Source organism: Lipotes vexillifer, unplaced genomic scaffold (genome assembly GCF_000442215.2).
Source record: "Lipotes vexillifer unplaced genomic scaffold, Lipotes_vexillifer_v1.1 scaffold647, whole genome shotgun sequence".
NCBI classification, from domain to species: Eukaryota; Metazoa; Chordata; class Mammalia; order Artiodactyla; family Lipotidae; genus Lipotes; species Lipotes vexillifer.
The window spans coordinates 662748-681527 of record NW_006793865.1 but is presented as its reverse complement, the minus strand read 5'-3'; the positions used below and the strand labels follow the sequence as shown (position 1 = coordinate 681527).

Below are 18780 nucleotides of genomic sequence, written 5' to 3'. Positions count from 1 at the left end.
GGGAAAGAGGTGAGCCTGCCCAGGTGAGCAGGGGCCCGGTCTTGAAGGTTGTGGTAACCTGCATTAGGCAGATTGGGTTTTAACCTCAGGGTGTTGGGAAGACATTGAAGGGTTGGAAGCAGGGGAAATGATAGGTTTGTGTTTTTCTAGTATCTCTCGGGCTCTAGTGGGGAGAATGGATTGGAGAGGGCAAGGCTGGAGGTAGGGAGACCAGTAGGTCCAGGGACACTGACGTGACTAGGATGACGATAGGACCTGGGGGTGGAGCCTGAGTCACGTGCTAAAATCCTCAGTGAGTAGGGGGAGTAGTTGGGAGGCGAGTGGACGGTGAGAAGGAGGGGAAGACGGAGAGATGGCCAAATGGCCTGAATCTCGACGGAATGCTGGTTTGTCCTCAGGGGTGAATAGAGAATCAGTGACCAGGAGGATGTCAGCTTTACCACCGGACCTGCTGTATGACAGCTGTGCTAGAGCCCGAGAGGCCTGTAGGGAAGTGGTGTTCTGGGAACCTGGCTTCAGTTAAAGCAGGACTTAAAAGGCACAGTCCACGAAATGTTCTAGAAGATAGTGTAAAAACATTTGGGACAAAGTGGAAGACGGTGTGAATGGATCAAGAGAAAAGCACAGAGGATAGTATGAGAATGCCTTTTAAACTTTAATGACTGGATTTGCAATACCTGTGGCTTTTGCATTTGGCTAATAATTAAGGTGGACTTTCCATTTTTTATGATTGCTTGTTAACTCAACTACAGTCATGTTCAACCTCCTAGTCAACCAGTTACAAGTATATTTAAGTGAAATAAAAAGCCATATGACAGATTGAAACAACTAGTTAAAAAAGAAGCTCCAGCAAGTGATTAGATCTTACTTTCAGATGGTACATTGGTGGGTTTTTATGTTTAAAAGCTTTAGCTCTTACCAGACTTCTTTGAGGGAGAAAGGAAGGGAGTGGGAAGAAACAGGACAACGAAGTACAGATGAAAAGGTGAAGACAACCACCACGTACCACCCCAAACAGCCGCCTTTTTTGTCTCATGTCAGGAGATTCAGTTGTTGGCTTTTTCTGCCTTTCTCCTTTAATTTTTTTTTTAAATTTAACATCTTTATTGGAGTATAATTGCTTTACAATGGTGTGTTAGTTTCTGCTGTATAACAAAGTGAATCAGCTATACGTATACATATATCCCCATATCTCCTCCCTCTTACGTCTCTCTCCCTCCCATCCTCCCTATCCCACCCCTCTAGGTGGTCACAAAGCACTGAGCTGATCTCCTTGTGCTATGCGGCTGCTTCCCACTAGCTAGTTATTTGAACTATGCTTTTTTTGTTTATCTGACCAAAATGTTATTAATGATTTGACGAAGACACACAAATTATGAGCTGGACTGTCACCCTGGAGGCTATCAGGATTCTGTTCAGCTGCACGTGACAGGAAACTGGCAATTGTGGTCAGAACAAATAGTCATTTTATTTTCTTCAGGTAGCAAGAAATCCAGAGGTGGCCCATCTTGGTAGCTCCAGCTGCTTGATGAAGCCATCGAAGACCTGGTCCATCATCCTGACCATAAGACTTGAGTCCTTGGCATCAAGTTTAAGCAGTTAAGCCTCAAAGAAGTTCATTACTCATGTGTAGGTGCAGAGAGAGGCAGGTGAGCCCCAGTGTAGCAGGTCTCCTCCATGAGGTCCTTGGACTCTGCTCAGCAGCTGTCAGATCAGGCCTCACTCACCATCTGAAATGGCAGCAGGGGATCCCAGGCAGCAGTGTGGTGGAGGAAAGATTAAAGCAGGGACAGAGTGTGTGCTGGTTGCCTTTCAAGGAAGTCTTAAAAGCCACCACAGAATACTTTTATAGATTTTATTGACTGGAACGTAGTCACATGGTCATACCAAGTTTCAAGGGAGACTGGAAATGGAGTCTTTATTTGGGGGATCAGGTGCCCCCATAAAACCAGGAGTCTCAGTTGTTACCGGAAGAAGGGGATGAACTAGCAGTCTCTGCCTCAGTCCTCATAATCTGCCTGCAGGCAGTATGCCTGGGCTTTGGGCAGGACACAGGGGATGAGTTAAGGGCATAAGGTGAGTGCCACCCAGGCCCACAGTCTTCTCCTAGGAGCTTCACTTAGTAGATTTGTGTTTGTATCTGATTGGCTAAAACTGGGTCACCTGACAACCCCAACTTCAAGAAAGTCTGGGGAGGTGAATTTTTTAAGTGTGGGTATTACCGCTGTGATCAAAATCAGGTTTTGTTAGGAGGAAGAGGAGAATGGGTATCGAGTAGGCAACTAGTAGTATTTGCCACGGAGTAGTAATAAAAATCTAAAATAATTAAATCTAAAATTATCAAAACAGGATACTGGGTGTCCTGTGTTTAGAATCCAATTGCAGCAAGGCCACAACAAGATGGAATTTGATAGTATGCATTGGAAATAATGGAAAACCTAGCCACAGTGGCTTAGTAAGTTAAGAATTTATTTTTCTCACCACAAGGAGTTTTGGAGGTAGGTGCCTGCTGGCACTGTTTCAGTGGCTAAGTAATGTCACTGTGACTCTCTTGGCTTTTCCTTCATGGTCTCAAGATGGCTGCTGAAGCTCCAGCTCTCATGTCTATGTACAAGACAAAAAGACGAAGGAAAGAAAATACACTAACAGACTTCTGCTTTCATCTCATTGGTCAGAACTGTGTCACGACCCTCCCTAGCAGCAAGCGAGGCTGGATAAACTAAAATACTTGCTTATTTTTTAGCTTATCCAGCCTCCACAGTAAAGGCTGCAAGAGAGAAAGGAGGGGGAGGTGTTGGATGATCTAACCTTTAGTATCTGCCACAGAATGGATTGAGTACTATGTTTGAGTTAAAAAAATATTTGTTATACAGTTATATTGGCTTGTCAGGAATTTTTAAAAAAAATACTTATTTAGTTGCATCGGGTCTTAGTTGTGGCAGGAAACTCTTAGTTGCGGCACGCATGTGGGATCTAGGTCCTGACCGGGGATCGAACCCCAGCTTCCTGTATTGGGAGCATGGAGTCTTAACCACTGCGCCACCAAGGAAGTCCCTCTTGTCAGTAATTAATATGAAAAATACTTGAAACTTCGTCACCTATAAATTCAATATGACTTACTGTGATATTGTTGCTAAAAGCTAATATAATTAGCTATGGTGATTAGAAGTAGAATGTTAAGGAATTAATGAATGGCTCCTTGATGATCACTGTCTTTGACTGCATTTGAAGTAGAGGGTATTATAGTGTGCATAAGAAATGGGAGATTTAGTCCAGAGAAGAGATTGGCCAGGAGATGACCCATGGGCTGCTCTGTGGAAGGGGAGTTAGACCAGCGTTGTATTACTTATACAACTAGGCTCCTGTGATGGAGTTATTTTTGTTTCTGTTTATTACTTTTTTTTTTAAATTCCAGGGGAGCATGATTCTATATCTAAAGCTTTTTGTGTTAAAGCATCTTAGTAAAAAGAGCTATGGCAAACTGCTGCACTTGAGAAAGTGTTGTCTGTGTCAGTTGTTGAGCAGAAGGCCACTTGAAGGACTTGGGACTGTGTAATGGTATCTGAAAAGAGGAGGTAGGATACCCTTGAGGGCCTTGTTTTAAGACTATTTCTGTCATATTTTTTTTCTTAGAGGCAAATATTGAGTTGTAGCTTAAAGAACATTGATGTACTCCACAGTAGGTTCAAAATATTTTGCTTTCTGAGTGTATTAGTTATGTATTGCTGTGTAACAAATTACTGAAAACTTAGGGCTTAAAACAACAAACAGCAAATACTTTCTTTTTTTTTAGCAAATATTTTCATAATACGGACTCACACGGTTTCTGGGGATCAGAATCAGAATGGTGTAGCTGGGTGGTTTGGCTCAAGCTTTCTCACCAGGTTGAATCACCATTGTCTGGGAAAACCCACTTTCTAGCTCACCCCCATAGTAATGGCGGGCCTCAGTTCCTTGTTGGCTGTGGGCCGGAGGCCTCCATTCTTCACCACGTGGGCTTCTCATGGACCACTGGAGTGTCTGTGGCAGCTGGCTACTCCCAGCGATCCAAGAGAGAGCGAGCGCCCAAGATGCAAACTGCAGTCTTTCATGATCTAATCTTGGAAGTAATGTCCTGTACCGTCACCACTCCTGCCACCTGCTTTCGGTCACAGAGACCAACCCTGGTGACATGGGAGGGGACCACACAGGGCATGAATGAGGTGGGGGTCCTTGGGGGCCATCTTGGAAGCTGGCTACCACCCTGAGGCAAATATGCTTTCTGAATTCCACGGTTAAGGAAGCACAACTAAGGGAAAATAGTTAGCACATAGTTTTTAAACTTTATGAGATTTATTTTGGTATATGCTGGTAAGAAAGAAAACCTTAAGGATGGTGGTAAAGATGGATTAAACATAATCTAGCACTGAATAGTAACAGCCTTTCTATAAATGATTGATTTATGTATTTTACTCCTTCTAAAAATAAAATGTGTACTACTCAGCATTTTCTGTTTGTGGATATCCAGGTTGAGTGCTCAGTGATGCACTGAGAGTTAGAGAAAAGCATGAAATTTCTACTCAAGTTCCCACTTATAACAGATCCTGATTATCAGCTGTCATCCGTTTTCTGTTTTTCCTTAGTTGTTTTTCTTCGTTTTTGTACACATCTATTTATGGCATTTCTGATGGAAGAGGTCCCTTTTAGAGTCTGTCCTTTACTTTTTTGATGGCTGAATTTCTGTACCTTTATTTTAACAGATAAAAATCTGGATAATGCTGCAGAAGCAGCTGAACAATTTAAACTAATCCAAGCAGCATATGATGTGCTGAGCGACCCTCAGGAAAGAGCATGGTGAGCATCACGCTGTCCCTCCTTGTGTATCTTGTTGGGAAGAATGGTCAACAGAGGGTTTTTAAAAAATTTAATATGTTAAATGGTTTGGGGTGTGTTCTAAAGTACCAGTCACCTATTCATTATATAAAATGCAGTGTGTTGGTAGGAAGGAAGCTTAGAGATGATTACTCCAACTCTGGTATTATAGATGGTGAAAGACAAAGCTTGGCAATCGTAGATAGTTATATGAAGTGCCTTCTCTTTGAATAAGGTCTTTCTGATGTCTGACAAATTTACTGATGTCAGAAAAGGAAGAATGTTGACTTTTCCTTAAAAAACAGATGTAGTGTTTTCATCAAGAATTGTAATATTTTCCCAAGAACTACTTTATGTAAGAAATTGAGTTAAGCTTCTACATCTGTGACAGATTCTTTAACTCATGATGACCTGATCATTTAATGCCATTTCCAAAGAAAAATTTCTGCATTTGAAGTTCTGGGTTTCCAGATTCTCAGTGAACTTTTTGCTACAAAGTCCTGACATAACTGTGCAAGATCCCTGAGAGCAGGTGGGTGATCAGTTCACCCGTGCAAGTCTTCTGTGTGATAGCATACAAGCACGGCCAGCTGTCGAGAGAAAGGCTGTAAAGAAAACTCTTTTTTTTTTTCACTTGGTCAAAATTTATTTCAAGGCCTGAAAACACCGACTAATTGAAAATGGCCCTATTGCAATTTCTTATAATATATAAATAATATAAAACTTAAAAAAATGTAGACACTATTAACTAACTCCTAAGCCACACACTATAGGCTTTTCAAAAGCAATAGTTATTTAACAAAATGTAAGGTGACAATATCAAAGAATTTTCACACTTAATGAGGACAAAATCTGTCGCAAGCTACTCACACAAACACAAATCTTTTTTACACTTTCCATGTTTGTTATTAACTTTGTTTCATAGAACCACTGATAATTGAGGCTTCTTTCAAGTATAGGATTTCTAACATTAAATTACATTTTCGAAGTATTTCTATAAAGAAGAAATGAAAAAGACACATACTACATTGTTTACCATAAATTCATACACCAAAAACTCAAACAATCCAACTGAATTTATTCCTGCTTCCCCCTTCTCCAACATTAGCTTTAGATGTTCTTCTAAATATTATACAAACAGTTTTGTTAAAATCAGTTCTCTCATTTATGCAGATTAGGGAAAAATGGTTTTATAATGAGTTATCTTTAAAATTCTAGATAACACTCTTTAGCCTTAAATTACATTGTGCACACACAACTACAACAGTGTGCATTTGCTCAGGAACATATAATCACATTAAAAACAAATAACTTTGTAGTTCATAGTTTAATTGGCTCCTAAATAGTTTCCCTGGAGGGGAAACAAGTATTTTGTGTTGTTTAAGAAACTGATATAGATAAATGAAATGCTAGGTGTTCGTTTAAACTTTGAGGAAACCTACAGATGAACTTTTGGGCGTTTTTTTCTAAAATGCAAGAGATACGCGCTTAATCACTGTTCATATAGTGAAGGGATGGGATGGCAGATACAGACGCAGATGAAACTCTACATTTTGTAAATATAGAGTTGGATATTCTAAATGGAAGAACTGACACTGACAATTGTTTACAGGAAACAAAGGTTAAGAAAAATGTTGAAGAATATCTACCCTTAAAAGGAGAGAAGTGTTTTACAACACAAAAATGAGAACTAGAGATTCCAAAAACACTCATTTTACTGTTTTAAAAGAAAAACAAAAAAATAATAGGGAGAGAGTCTAGACCAATTAGAACTGAGGCAGCTGTAACAAAAATGGAACACAGTACAGTGATTTGAGCCCTTAAAGGAAATGACTGACTAAAATGAAATTTCACTTCTATAATAATAAATAAATGTGCAAAATATCAAAAATACAAAGTCTGGATTTTTTCCCCTTAGGTTTGTAATAAACTGTCAAACCTCTGCTTAATATAGTTACTTTTATAAGCCTTCTGACTAGCAGAGCATGCTATACAGGTACATTCATGCTAGAATTTTACCATGAGAATTATAGTCTCATCTCAAACTAGTGACTTGCCTGTTACCCATATTTATATATATTTCATTCCCATTGTAAAACACTTAAGGCCTTTCTAGTGGTACATTTTAATCAACATATTACATAAAAAAGAATACTGATTTTTAAAATGAACCCTTTTAGTACTGTAACATGATGGGTTTAATTGAACAGCTGGAACATAATATGGTAACTACATTGGACTGTTTAATTCACAGCTGTAGGAAAACGTTTGAATTTTAAAGTATAACCAAGATGAGACTGTAGAGTTATGAGCAGTAAAATATTAGAAAACAGTGAATGAATAAATAAGATGCTTTTCCATCAGTGACCATTCATTATTTTGCTTTTAAGAACCTGGAGGAAATTGTCTTCTTTGAGTTTCAAATGTTCTGGTAAATCTAGTCGTTTCTTAGCTTCCTCAGTATCACCTTGAATTGCTGAAATAAGTGACTCTAAAGAATCTGTTCTTTTCTGGTCTGAGGTAGCGAGAATTTCCCCATAGAAGTCCTCTTTGAAAGTATGCATGATATGAGCTTCCATGGACTTTTTTGTATTCTTGTAGTATGGGTTCCATCCTATGCTCACCACCATCTTATGGACGTCTACACTTCCATCACTGGCCCAACCATGATATATGCCAGTGGATGCATCAGCCGGAAGATTATCTACTACTTGTTCAGGAAAGTTAGCTGTAGGGATGCCCAGGTGCTTGGGGCCGCCACCGAACCGCACCACCTGGCCGCGGCAGAAGTACGGCGGGTGCCTCATGACGCCATCCGTTCGGGGTGCGGGCCGTGGTCCAGTCCGCGCGTCAGGCAGAGCCGCCATCGAGGCAGTGCCCGGACCCCCTGGGCCAGCCGGGGGACACGGGCAGGAGCTCCGCAGGCCGGGTGGGCGGGCGAGCGCACGGGCGACACGCCTCGGCGAGACCCTCACGCCGCTGACCGAACGGAAGGTGCCGGGCAACTCAGAGGCTGCGTCTAGAAGAAAATGCTTATTAAATTATCTTTTATATAAAAATCAGAGAATCCTAAATTTTTCTCTTCCTGAGGAATTTGGAAATCTGGCCTTAGAAATGCTTTTGCCTTCCTTTGGAAACTTTGAAATTCTTTCCTGCCTTCCTTTTACTCTAGCTCTTCTCTAGATCTTAGGTTGTTTTCTTGTCCCGAGGATCCCCTTGTCTTTTTGTTTGAAGACCCTGCCTATTAACTCTCCTGTCATCTGGAGGCAGTACTGCGCGGTGGCGAGGAGCATGGGCCTCTGGTGCAGGACACGTGGTTGTGAATTCTAGCTCTGCTGCTCATTGGCTTTATGACTGTGGACAATGTTGTGTAATATTGCTGAGCTTAAGTTTCCTGTTATATCAAACGAGGGTAATAACCAACTTTACAGAGTGAGGGGCAGTTGTATGTGTGTGAAGCTCCTAGATTGTTTACATAAACATTAGAAGAGTTTTATTCTGGTCCATGTTGGTAAATTCCCAGATCCCAAATGTGTAATTAGCCTGTGGACCAGGTGATGTCCACTACTGTCTTATTTAGTAAGGTCTCTTTCGTGTGAAAGTGAAGCTACGTTTCTGGGAGAGTCATGGACATTCCCTGGCTCATTAAATTCCCCTCTTCGTATTGGCTAGTACCATATACTGCCTGTAATGTACTGGGAGTTGCAGTCATAGTTTTTTTTTCTTTTCGGTACGCGGGCCTCCCACTGTTGTGGCCTCTTCCGTTGCGGAGCACAGGCTCTGGACGCGCAGGCTCAGCGGCCATGGCTCACGGGCCTAGCCGCTCCGCGGCATGTGGGATCTTCCCAGAACGGGGCATGAACCCGTGTCCCCTGCATCGGCAGGCGGGCTCTCAACCACTGCGCCACCAGGGAAGCCCTGCAGTCATAGTTTTAATCAGCACTTCTGTGAAAGATTAAGTCTTTGCCTGTTGATATTTTTCTTCAGATTTTTTGGTTGTGGGTTGACCATGTTAAAATGTACAATAATTATATTTTGACTGTTTCACAGTAAGGAATCCTTTTGAATTCTTATTTATTCAGCCTTCACTGATGTCGCTAATTTTTTTGGTTTAGGTATGATAATCATAGAGAGGCTCTGCTTAAAGGTGGGCTTGCTGGAGAGTATCAAGATGACAGCTTAGATTTGCTTCACTATTTCACTGTGACCTGTTACTCTGGTTATGGAGATGATGAAAAGGTAAGAAATGAACTCACTGATAATTTCTTATCAAGCACTTAAGTAAGACTCTCAAATGCAAAGAGAATTCCTAAAATTATTCTACAATAGAAGGTGAAAGAATGTTCATTTTGGAAACTGAAAAACAGAGCTTTCATATTTAAACTGTCAGCATATAAAGACCTTCAGTTGAAAACTAAATGTACTTTCAGTGACCGAGCTTGGGACTGTAATTCTGTAACATTAAAGTTTTTCATGTTGCATTTTAAAATCTTACTCTATAATTAAACTACAAGAGTGTTAAGAATTTGTGTTTCTGTTACTGTTTTTTAGGGCTTTTATACAGTGTATCGTAATGTTTTTGAAATGATTGCCAAGGAAGAACTAGAATCTGCTTTAGAAGAGGATGTTGAGGATTTCCCAACTTTTGGAGACTCCCAGAGTGACTATGATACGGTAGAAGAAAAATTCATTGCCATTTTGTAATTAGCATTTGTCAGTGTATCTTTTCCCCATTTCTTTATTTTGAAAAAAAGGGTTCTAGTTCTCGGTCTTTTACTGTGACTCTCTTCCTCCCTTTTTTCTCCTAATCACCTCCCGTCTTTTCACTATTTGGTGATCTTGGTCCCATTCCTTTAATTTACTCATCAAATTCATTCTGAAGAGTTATTTTGTAGAGCCTTCAAAGGACTGTCTTCTCTGTTGATTAATAGTAAAGTTGTATATACGAAGAAAGGAGGTGAGATGTTTTGCAGCAGCAATATTTGCTGCCTTACTAAAAAAGAAATCCAAATAAAAATCTAGCATTTTACCTATTTTCTTTGTCACTAGGTAGTCCATCCTTTCTACGCTTATTGGCAGAGTTTCTGCACTCAGAAGAACTTTGCTTGGAAAGAAGAATATGATACACGACAGGCTTCAAACCACTGGGAGAAACGAGCCATGGAAAAAGAGAACAAAAAGATTCGAGACAAAGCAAGGAAAGAGAAGAATGAGCTTGTCCGTCAGCTGGTAGCTTTCATCCGTAAAAGAGATAGAAGAGTGCAGGCTCATCGAAAACTTGTGGAAGAACAGAACGCAGAGAAGGCGAGGAAAGCCGAAGCAATGAGGCGGCAGCAGAAGCTAAAGCAGGCCAAGTATGTGGTGCTGGCTGGACCCTGTCTATAAGTAGGTGCTGGTCACAGGAAGCATCAGTGGATACCTGACGTGGTGCTTTCATGGGGGGTTTAATCCTCATTCTGCCTTCATCCTTTTCTTTTACATCCTGGCATTGGACGATGTCTTTTCGTCTACTGTGAAAAAATTTTTCTTTTGAGTTGGATGTTTTCCTTCAGAGGCCCTTTATACTTGAGATTCTTTTCGGACTCTTGTAACGTTTAATAATAACTAACGTTAATCGAATTCTCATTCTGTACAAGGCCCTGTTGTAAGTGCTTTTCTTGCAACAATTCTGTGAAGTAAGTTCGGGTTTTTATCCTTTCTTTTGAGGAAATGAGGCCCAAGATCACATAGCTAATAAATTGCAGAGGTGGGAATTGGACCCTAGAAGTCAGTCCAGTGTGCTGCTTTTAAGTACCACGCAATACTCTGTCCGTATACTCTTAGATATTTAGTTCATCTCAGTGCCTTTAAAGTTTTGTTGTTTTGAGTCACTGTAAAGGCATTGTGTCCAGAGCATTATAGCATTCTTTAAAAAACTATTCACTTCTTGAAAGTTCTACCCATCTCATCTTTGAAAAATTAGCACTTTACATGACACTTAACGGTTTAAAACCACCTGAAGACTTTTTTTAAAAAATAAATTAATTTTGGCTGCGTTGGGTCTTCGTCGCTGCACGTGGGCTTTCTCTAGTTGCGGCGAGTGGGGGCTACTCTTCGTGGCAGTGTGTGGGCTTCTCATTGCGGTGGCTTCTCTTGTTGCGGAGCACTGGCTCTAGGTCCGTGGGCTCCAGGAGTTGTGGCTCATGGGCTCTAGAGCGCAGGTTCCGTAATTGTGGCGCACAGGCTTAGTTGCTCCATGGCATGTGGGATCTTCCCGGACCAGGGCTTGAACCTGTGTCCCCTGCGTTGGCAGGCGGATTCTTAACCACTGCGCCACCAGGGAAGTCCCCACCTGAAGACTTGTAGTAAGTTGCGAAGAGTTATATGTTTCAAAACCCATTATCTAGTGGAGCAATTAAAATCAACCACATAACAGATAACAGATTTAAGTGACTTTGCCTGTTTCAGCCAAGCACAGGTTTTAAGTTTGTAGGTGTTGACAATTGGGGAGGAAGAAACTCTCCAGGGGATGGGTTTTAAGCCCCCAAAATAAATAAAACCAATGCAGAGACTGTGCTGTGTGTGTCTAGACTGGCAGAGCAGTACAAAGAGCAGAGCTGGATGACGGTGGCCGATTTGGAGAAGGAGCTCAGGGAGATGGAGGCACAGTATGAAAAGGAGTTTGGAGATGGATCAGGTGAAGATGAAGCGGAAGAACAGGAACTCCAAGACGGACAGGATGGTAACTTCCTCCATTCACTAAGAAACTGTAGGAAATAAATGTTTTTGTGCTCAGGGGTTGTGCACTCAGGATGCTCACAGATGTCCATAAAGGGCTCAGGTGTGAGACAACAATGAATGGGAGGGCAGATGAAAATCTGGAGAACACCTGGGTTCTGGCCGATTGTTGCCAGTTTCATGTTTGGTTTGTTTGTTTTTAAAGTGAGGCTGGGAAACTGGATTTTTATGTGCCATCTCCCAATTTTTAAATATGGCAGATAATTGAAATGAAAAATAATTTGGCATGGCCAAGTGAAGGTAGTCTATGGAAGTAGGATAATTGCAGTAATTTCATTAATGAACTCTTTTCTGACCATGTTTTGAACCATTTGGCTGCATAAATATATTGAGAAGTGGGCATATTGTCAGGTGTAACTGGTTATTTTTAAAAAATGCAGTTAAGCAGTAGGTCAAGTTTTAATAGTAACTCCTTCCAGAAGAGCCGATACTGTGCACGAGTCTATCTGGTATATATAAATTGTCTCATTTCTGACTTGTAGAGGGGCTTCTCTTGGTGTCCTGAAATGTGTCTTTTCTCTTCCCCTATCATTAGAGCACAGGCATGTGACTACCTTAAAAGGAGAGGATTGGGCACTGTTGAGAATAGTGATTGATATACCTGACTTCCTCCACTGTCTCTGGCTGTTCCATAAGAAATAAAAGTAACTGATCTAAACATAGTTTACTTAATTTTACCTTACTTACAAATGTTGGTTTTCAGACTAATAGCTCAAATGATAAAATGACAGACTTTTATTTATTCCACATGATTAGGAAATTAAATGTTTTCTTAATGAATTGCAAGTAGTATGTGTGAAAGTGCCTTGATAGTTATGAAGCACTGTGTAAATGTGAGGTGGCATAATTATGTAGAGTTTTACAGTTTATAAGTTGCTTTCACATATAAGATCTTGCTTGATCCTCACACTGTGTCCCTTATATGTAGGTTTTGCTCATATAGTTATCTCTTTGTTACTGAGAAGCTCTGGCATATGTCTGAGAACATATGAGAACATTCTTAGATCCAGATTTTGACTTCAAATCCAGCATTCTTTATTAACTATTTGAATAATTCCAACTATTTGAAAGTGTACACGTAGTTAGAAAGTATCTTGTACGAAACATTGGAGGTATTTTGATCATTTATGATTTCAGGGAGAATGTCCTTCAGAATCATATTACCATTACTTATTATTAAAAAAAAATGTAGAATATAGAAGAGATACCTTGGGTTTTTTATCGATCCCGTAGTAAATCCAAAATGGCAATCAGTTTACTTGTTTATTTCTTATAAAGAAAGCATATGGGATTGTGCAGAGACTTTGAACTGAGCTTAGATTTTGTGGTCTATATTGATAATAATTATTCCATTGTAATAAGGCTTCAAGTTTATAAAAGTCTGTAAAGATAATGTTAAACTTTACGTGTAATATGCTCTTTTATGACCTGTCTTTCTAATAATGATGGAATGTCATAAACTAAGCTTATTTAAGCATTGAAGAGTAGATTACAATTATGCATGTGTTCACACCAAATCTTGCTCAAAAGATAAACTAAAACACCTTTGTTGAAAAAACTGTTTTGTTATAGAACTATGAAAGTGACATTTGATTTTCTGAACTTAGCCCACACACCTAGGACTCTGAGAATTTTTTGAATTTTCTTCTAAGTATGCTTATGAAAAGAACTTGAAAGGTAAAGTGATCTGTTTGGAAGCCTTCCCTTATAATTCAGAGCTGCTTTTAAAAGGCCAACTCAAATCCCGGTAACATTGTTTTTTCTTGGTGAGGAAGCAACAAATTTTAGTTTCTGATATGTGTGCAACTCTAGATACTTACTGAAGAGATGTTACTTGTTAACATGTTTTAGATTTATGTTCTAATCAAACAGGATTCTTAACTGTAGGCTTCCCTCTCATAGGTAAAGATAGTGACGAGGCTGAGGATGCAGAACTTTATGATAGCCTTTACTGCCCAGCATGTGACAAATGTTTCAAGACGGAAAAGGCGTAAGTTTGATATCTTTGAACTCACCTCCTCTTTTGAGGTGAAGTGTAGCACTTTGAAAGTCCTAAAAAAAATGCTTGTAGCAGTTGGTCACTAGCCCTCACCTGTCATCTTGGGGAATATCTTCCCAGCAGGGGAGGAAGAAGGATTTGTACCAGCAGGTAAGCCTGTTGGACTGATTCTCATTCATGTGACGTTCCTGTGTAGTAGCTGCGTTTTAAGTGTGTACGCTCTCTCCAGAAAGAAACGTTGCTTGCTTTGGTGAGGAAGGCAGAGTCACACAGGCAAGGGGGCTAAACTGAGGCCAGTCATCTTTCTCCACGGTTGGTGCAAACTCACCTCCAGCCGTCACGTTCCCATGAGGACCGTTGCCACCAGCCCGAGAACTTCAGATGTGTCCTGCCTGTAGTATAGTTGCTGAAGTCGAAGGACTTTATCTTAGGGGAACAGTCACGAAGAGAGAAGTATTAAAAAGGATACTATCATAAGGCAGGCGGGGAGGGGCCGGCTAGAATCTGGGAAAAAATGAGAGGAGAATTAGCAAGGGGAAAAGAAGCAAAACACGTGCAGTAAAGAAGGAGGAGGCAAAGGATGGAAATGGAGCTTGGGAGTCCTAAGTGGTATCACTGTGTAACCCCAGGGAAGAGCCATAGCGTAGCCAGAGGAGTGGCGCAAGGCGGGCAGAAACAAGCAAGGAAACAAAAGCAACGATGAAGGAGGCTTTAAAAATAATTTTTGTATTTGGAAAGGACGTCAAACTTACCGACAAGTTGCATGAATAGACTATAGAGCGCCCGATTCACCTGTTGCTCACATTTTGCCCCATTTGCACGTGCTCGTTCTCTCTCCACACACACACACAGACAAGGTTCTTTCTGAATAATCTGAGAGTAAGTTACATACATAGTGCTCCTTTACCTCTGAACACTTCAGTATATATTCCTTAAGAATAAGGACATTCTTTTACATAATCACGGCCGTCAACTTCAGGAAATTTAAAACGTTGGTGTAGTACTTTTATTCCATTTACTGCTATATTTCGCTTTTGTCAGTTGATCCTGTATTAATGTCCTATGTAGCGTGTTCCCAACTTCAATACAGGATCTCGTCTAGGATCATCTATTGCATTTATTTATTTAGTCTCATTTAATCTGGACCAGTTCCCATTTCTGTGCCATTGACATTTTGGAAGAGAACTGACCTTTAAAATGTTTTTTTAAAAACAGAATAGTTCTCATTTGGGTGTGTCCATTTCCTCATGATTAGATTCAGGTTGTGCATTCCTAGCTGGAGTACTGTGTAAACATGTGTTGCTCTCAGGGTTTCTATCTGGAAGGACAGAAGTCTGTCTGCCCCTCATTGGTGGTGATCATTTTGATCATCCAGTCAAGGTGTTGTCTTGTTTTTCCACTGTATAGTTAGTATTTTTTCCCTTGCAGCATGTTTAATATGCAGGGAGACACTTTAAAGCCATTCAAATATCTTTCTCTTCATCAAAATCTCCTTCCTGGATTTAGCACCCACTGATGGTTTCAGCTTGTACCAATCTTCTCTATAATCATCTCAAAACGAGGCTTTTCCAGTGTCAGTGCTCCTACATCATAAGTCATCATTTGACCTTCTGCTGTGCACAAGAACATTTACCTGTCTGTTGTCAGTATGAATTTATGAATTTCTTTTCAGTGTTTTAAAATTCATTGTTGCCCTTCTCATGCTCAAATTTCCCAGATGTGATTAGTGAGAATTCCTTCAACGTGGCTCCTGTGTCCTTTTGACATGTCCCAGCCATATTTTTGAGCACTCACTTTCTGGCACAAGATGTTTCTCTAAGGAACCTTGGTCTTAAGGAGAGAATTTTAGTGGGAATGAAAAGTAGGCAACCCCAACTAGAAAAATCCAGATCTGAACAGGATGAGATAAAGTGGTGACACGAGTTTTCTACTTTTTAGTTTATATAACTCATAGCTTAAGTGTTGTCAGTTCTATTTTGTGAAGTGTTATTTAGTTGCCCGTGGGGGGCACTGAAATAAGCATTGCTTATGGAGTTTCACACAGAAGGGTAGAGATGTGTCTTAGTTGACATTTAGGGTAGTGGCAGTGAGAAGGGAGACCCCTCTGGAAAAAAGCAAAAGGAGGTCAACTACTCTTGTGAATTAATCCCATTGCAGTCACTCATACCAGCTTGTTCTTTCAGCATGAGGAATCATGAAAAATCAAAGAAGCATCGGGAAACGGTTGCCTTGTTAAAACAACAGTTGGAGGAGGAGGAAGCAAATTTTTCAGGACCTCAAACTGATGAAAACAGTTTGAATGCCAATTCTGAGGAAGAAATAGAGGATGCACCAAAACAAAAGTACTTCTAAAAATGTCACTACACCTACTTAGCCCATTAGAGATTGCATTTAAGTGCTGTTTTATCTCAAAGAAGTTATTCTGTTACGCTAATATTTTCTGTGTTTCTTCCAGTTAAGAGAACTTTATAGTATTGAAATGGTTAAAGACATGATGTTGGATATAATTTTTATAGACTATATTATGACTATTAAAAGCGGTTTTATAACTGGGTAATTGATAGGCTAACTACTATCATTTGAACCACTGTTACACTTTTCTAAAATGATAATGTGGATATTTTTATTTTATTGCTTTATGATATTAAATACATTTTAATATCTTATTTCTGTTTGTATCACTAGTATTTCAGTATTTTTTCTTTCCACTTAGTCAAGTATTTGACGTTTTGATTTATATTTGTTCTTAGGCTTTCTAAAAAACAGAAGAAAAAGAAACAGAAACCAGCACAGGTATCTTGAAAAAGTTTTATTAACATTTTATATCAGATGTAAAGTTGGAGTGCTCTTGTTTATTCAGTATAATCTGTATTAAGGAGAGGGACTGTCACTCCCTAATTTCACGTTGATTGTAAAACAGATTGAAAGGAGTTGAAAATATTTTGGTTTTTCATTGCTTTACCTCATCATATATATGTGGCCAATTTACCTAGTTATTGTTGTCTGTGTGTTTAGAAATTTTGCATGTGGAATTCCCATAATACAGATTAGCTGAGGGGACCATGTTAAAAAAATATTTGGACACATGTGATGACAAGATTTTTAAATCAATATAACAGTTCAACTCAGAAATATATGAAAATCTGGAGATTGATCATTGTAATAATGTACATGAAATTTCGGAAAGGGAACATTTGCTTACCCACTCCTGGGCATGTATCTGGAGAAAACTCTAATTTGAAAAGATACATACACCCCAGTGTTCATAGAAGCACTGTTTACGATAGCCAAGACATGGAAGCAGCCTAATTGTCCATCAACAGATGAATAGATAAAGAAGGTGCAGTATATATACACAATGAAATGTTACTCAGCCATAAAAAAGGAGTGAAATAATGCCATTTGCAGCAACATGAATGGTGCTAGAGATTATCATATTAAGTGAAGTAAGTCAGACAAAGACAAATATCATAAAATACCACCTATTTGTGGAATCGAAAAAAATGATACAAATGAACTTACTTACAAAACAGAAATAGAGTCACAGACAGAGAGAACAAACGTATGGTTACCAAAGGGGATAGTGGTGGGGGGTGGTGAGGCAAATTAGGAGTTTGGGATTAACATGTACACAGTACTATATATAAAACAGATAGCCAACAGGGACCTACTGTATAGCACAGGGAACTATATTCAATACGTTGTAATAACGTATAATGGAAAAGAATGTGAAAAATTATATATATATATATATATATGTATAATTGAATCACTTTACTGCACACCTGAGACTAATACAACGTTGTAAATTAACTATACTTCATTAAAAAAAGTTAAAAAAAGGAACATTTGCTTAGAAACTTGTTCTTGAAAAAAAATGTTTTTTCAAGTTTAAATATTTCATACTGGGGGGTCCAAACTTAACCTCTTAAGAATTATTATTAAATAAAAGAGTATTATGTTGTTATATGTATAAGACAATCTTGTGGATTTTTTGAATCTATAAAAACAAAATGAACTTGCTCGTTTTACTAAGGGTATTTGGTGGTTCTACAGGGAATGGAATTGATTTCTGTGCTATTTTAATATAATCTAATTGTATTTGCTTATATTAAGTATTAAATGTTAAATGTAGCTCTTTTTAAAAATTGGAAATGTTTTTAAGAAAACTTAGGTAACACACTCATAATTTTTCATAAATCTTTAGATTTGGCTTATTTATCCAAATGTCTATAATATGTTTGATAATTTTGTCTTTCGTATTCCAAAATGATACATGACACATGAGTTAATCACTATTAAAATTGTGACTTGGAACTTTTTGTCTCAGTTACAAAACCACATAGCAAATTATATGTTCCTTTTATAAAATGACTCATATCATCTTCCACCCAAAGACTCTGTAGTCATTAGTTTAGAACACTTTCTCTCTTCTTGTGTGTCAGAACCATTAGAGTGAAGACAAAATGGAATGGAGAGGGACTTATACCTGATAGGTCCTAAAGATTGCAACAATAAGCACATGTATTTGTATTCTCTTACCAAGGAAAATGCTTCTGTTTACCAGCCCATTTTTTCCCTCCAAAGCTATATGTATTCCTTGATGATACCTCTTGTTTATGGTTTCTAATTATATCAGGGAGAAAGCCCCAATTCAGACCAAGTTTTATGTAGCACTTTCCCTGGAAATTTTCTAAGCTCTTTTTGAAGGGGAAGGTAGTGTGGAGACATGTACGGGTAGGTAAAAGAGCAGGAAGCAGCAGATACTGAGACTCATGAAACTTCAGATTGGGAGTTTTCTGTATTGTCAAAAAAAAATTGCATAAGCCAGCAAGGATTGTAAAAGAAAACCCCCAAAGCTGAAATTGAACGTAAACAAACAAAAACCCCCTTGTTGACAGCAAGGAAGAATTAACGCAAGAAAGTTTTGAATGTGGTACTCGGAACACCATCCTTGGGACATGCTCTAAAGACAGAATTAACTCTAAAAGAAGAAATCTTGAGCTTTACTTAGGGGATATTTTGGTGGTATTGGTGTGGTATTTCTGAAACTATTTTATGTGTATTGTAGGATAGAGCAAATATACTAATGTTGTTGGGAACCAGATTCTCTTGTGGGAGAAGGGAAATACAGTTATCAATTGAGGGAAAGA

General features: G+C 39.2%; 1 protein-coding gene and 1 pseudogene across 2 annotated transcripts in view; one reads left to right on the top strand and one right to left on the bottom strand.

Moving 5' to 3' along the window:
- The window catches only part of DNAJC21 (DnaJ heat shock protein family (Hsp40) member C21), a 27759-nt gene that overhangs the window by 2808 nt on the left and 6171 nt on the right, over positions 1-18780 (top strand). For both annotated transcript variants that reach the window (XM_007466830.1, XM_007466831.1), the window contains exons 2-9: positions 4740-4833; positions 8967-9090; positions 9403-9525; positions 9901-10205; positions 11421-11572; positions 13531-13618; positions 15811-15969; positions 16378-16420. In XM_007466830.1, coding sequence (XP_007466892.1) covers positions 4740-4833; positions 8967-9090; positions 9403-9525; positions 9901-10205; positions 11421-11572; positions 13531-13618; positions 15811-15969; positions 16378-16420 — 1088 coding nt within the window. The remainder of the gene's footprint in view (positions 1-4739; positions 4834-8966; positions 9091-9402; positions 9526-9900; positions 10206-11420; positions 11573-13530; positions 13619-15810; positions 15970-16377; positions 16421-18780) is intronic.
- Positions 7212-8563, bottom strand: LOC103084269 (riboflavin kinase pseudogene; annotated as a pseudogene).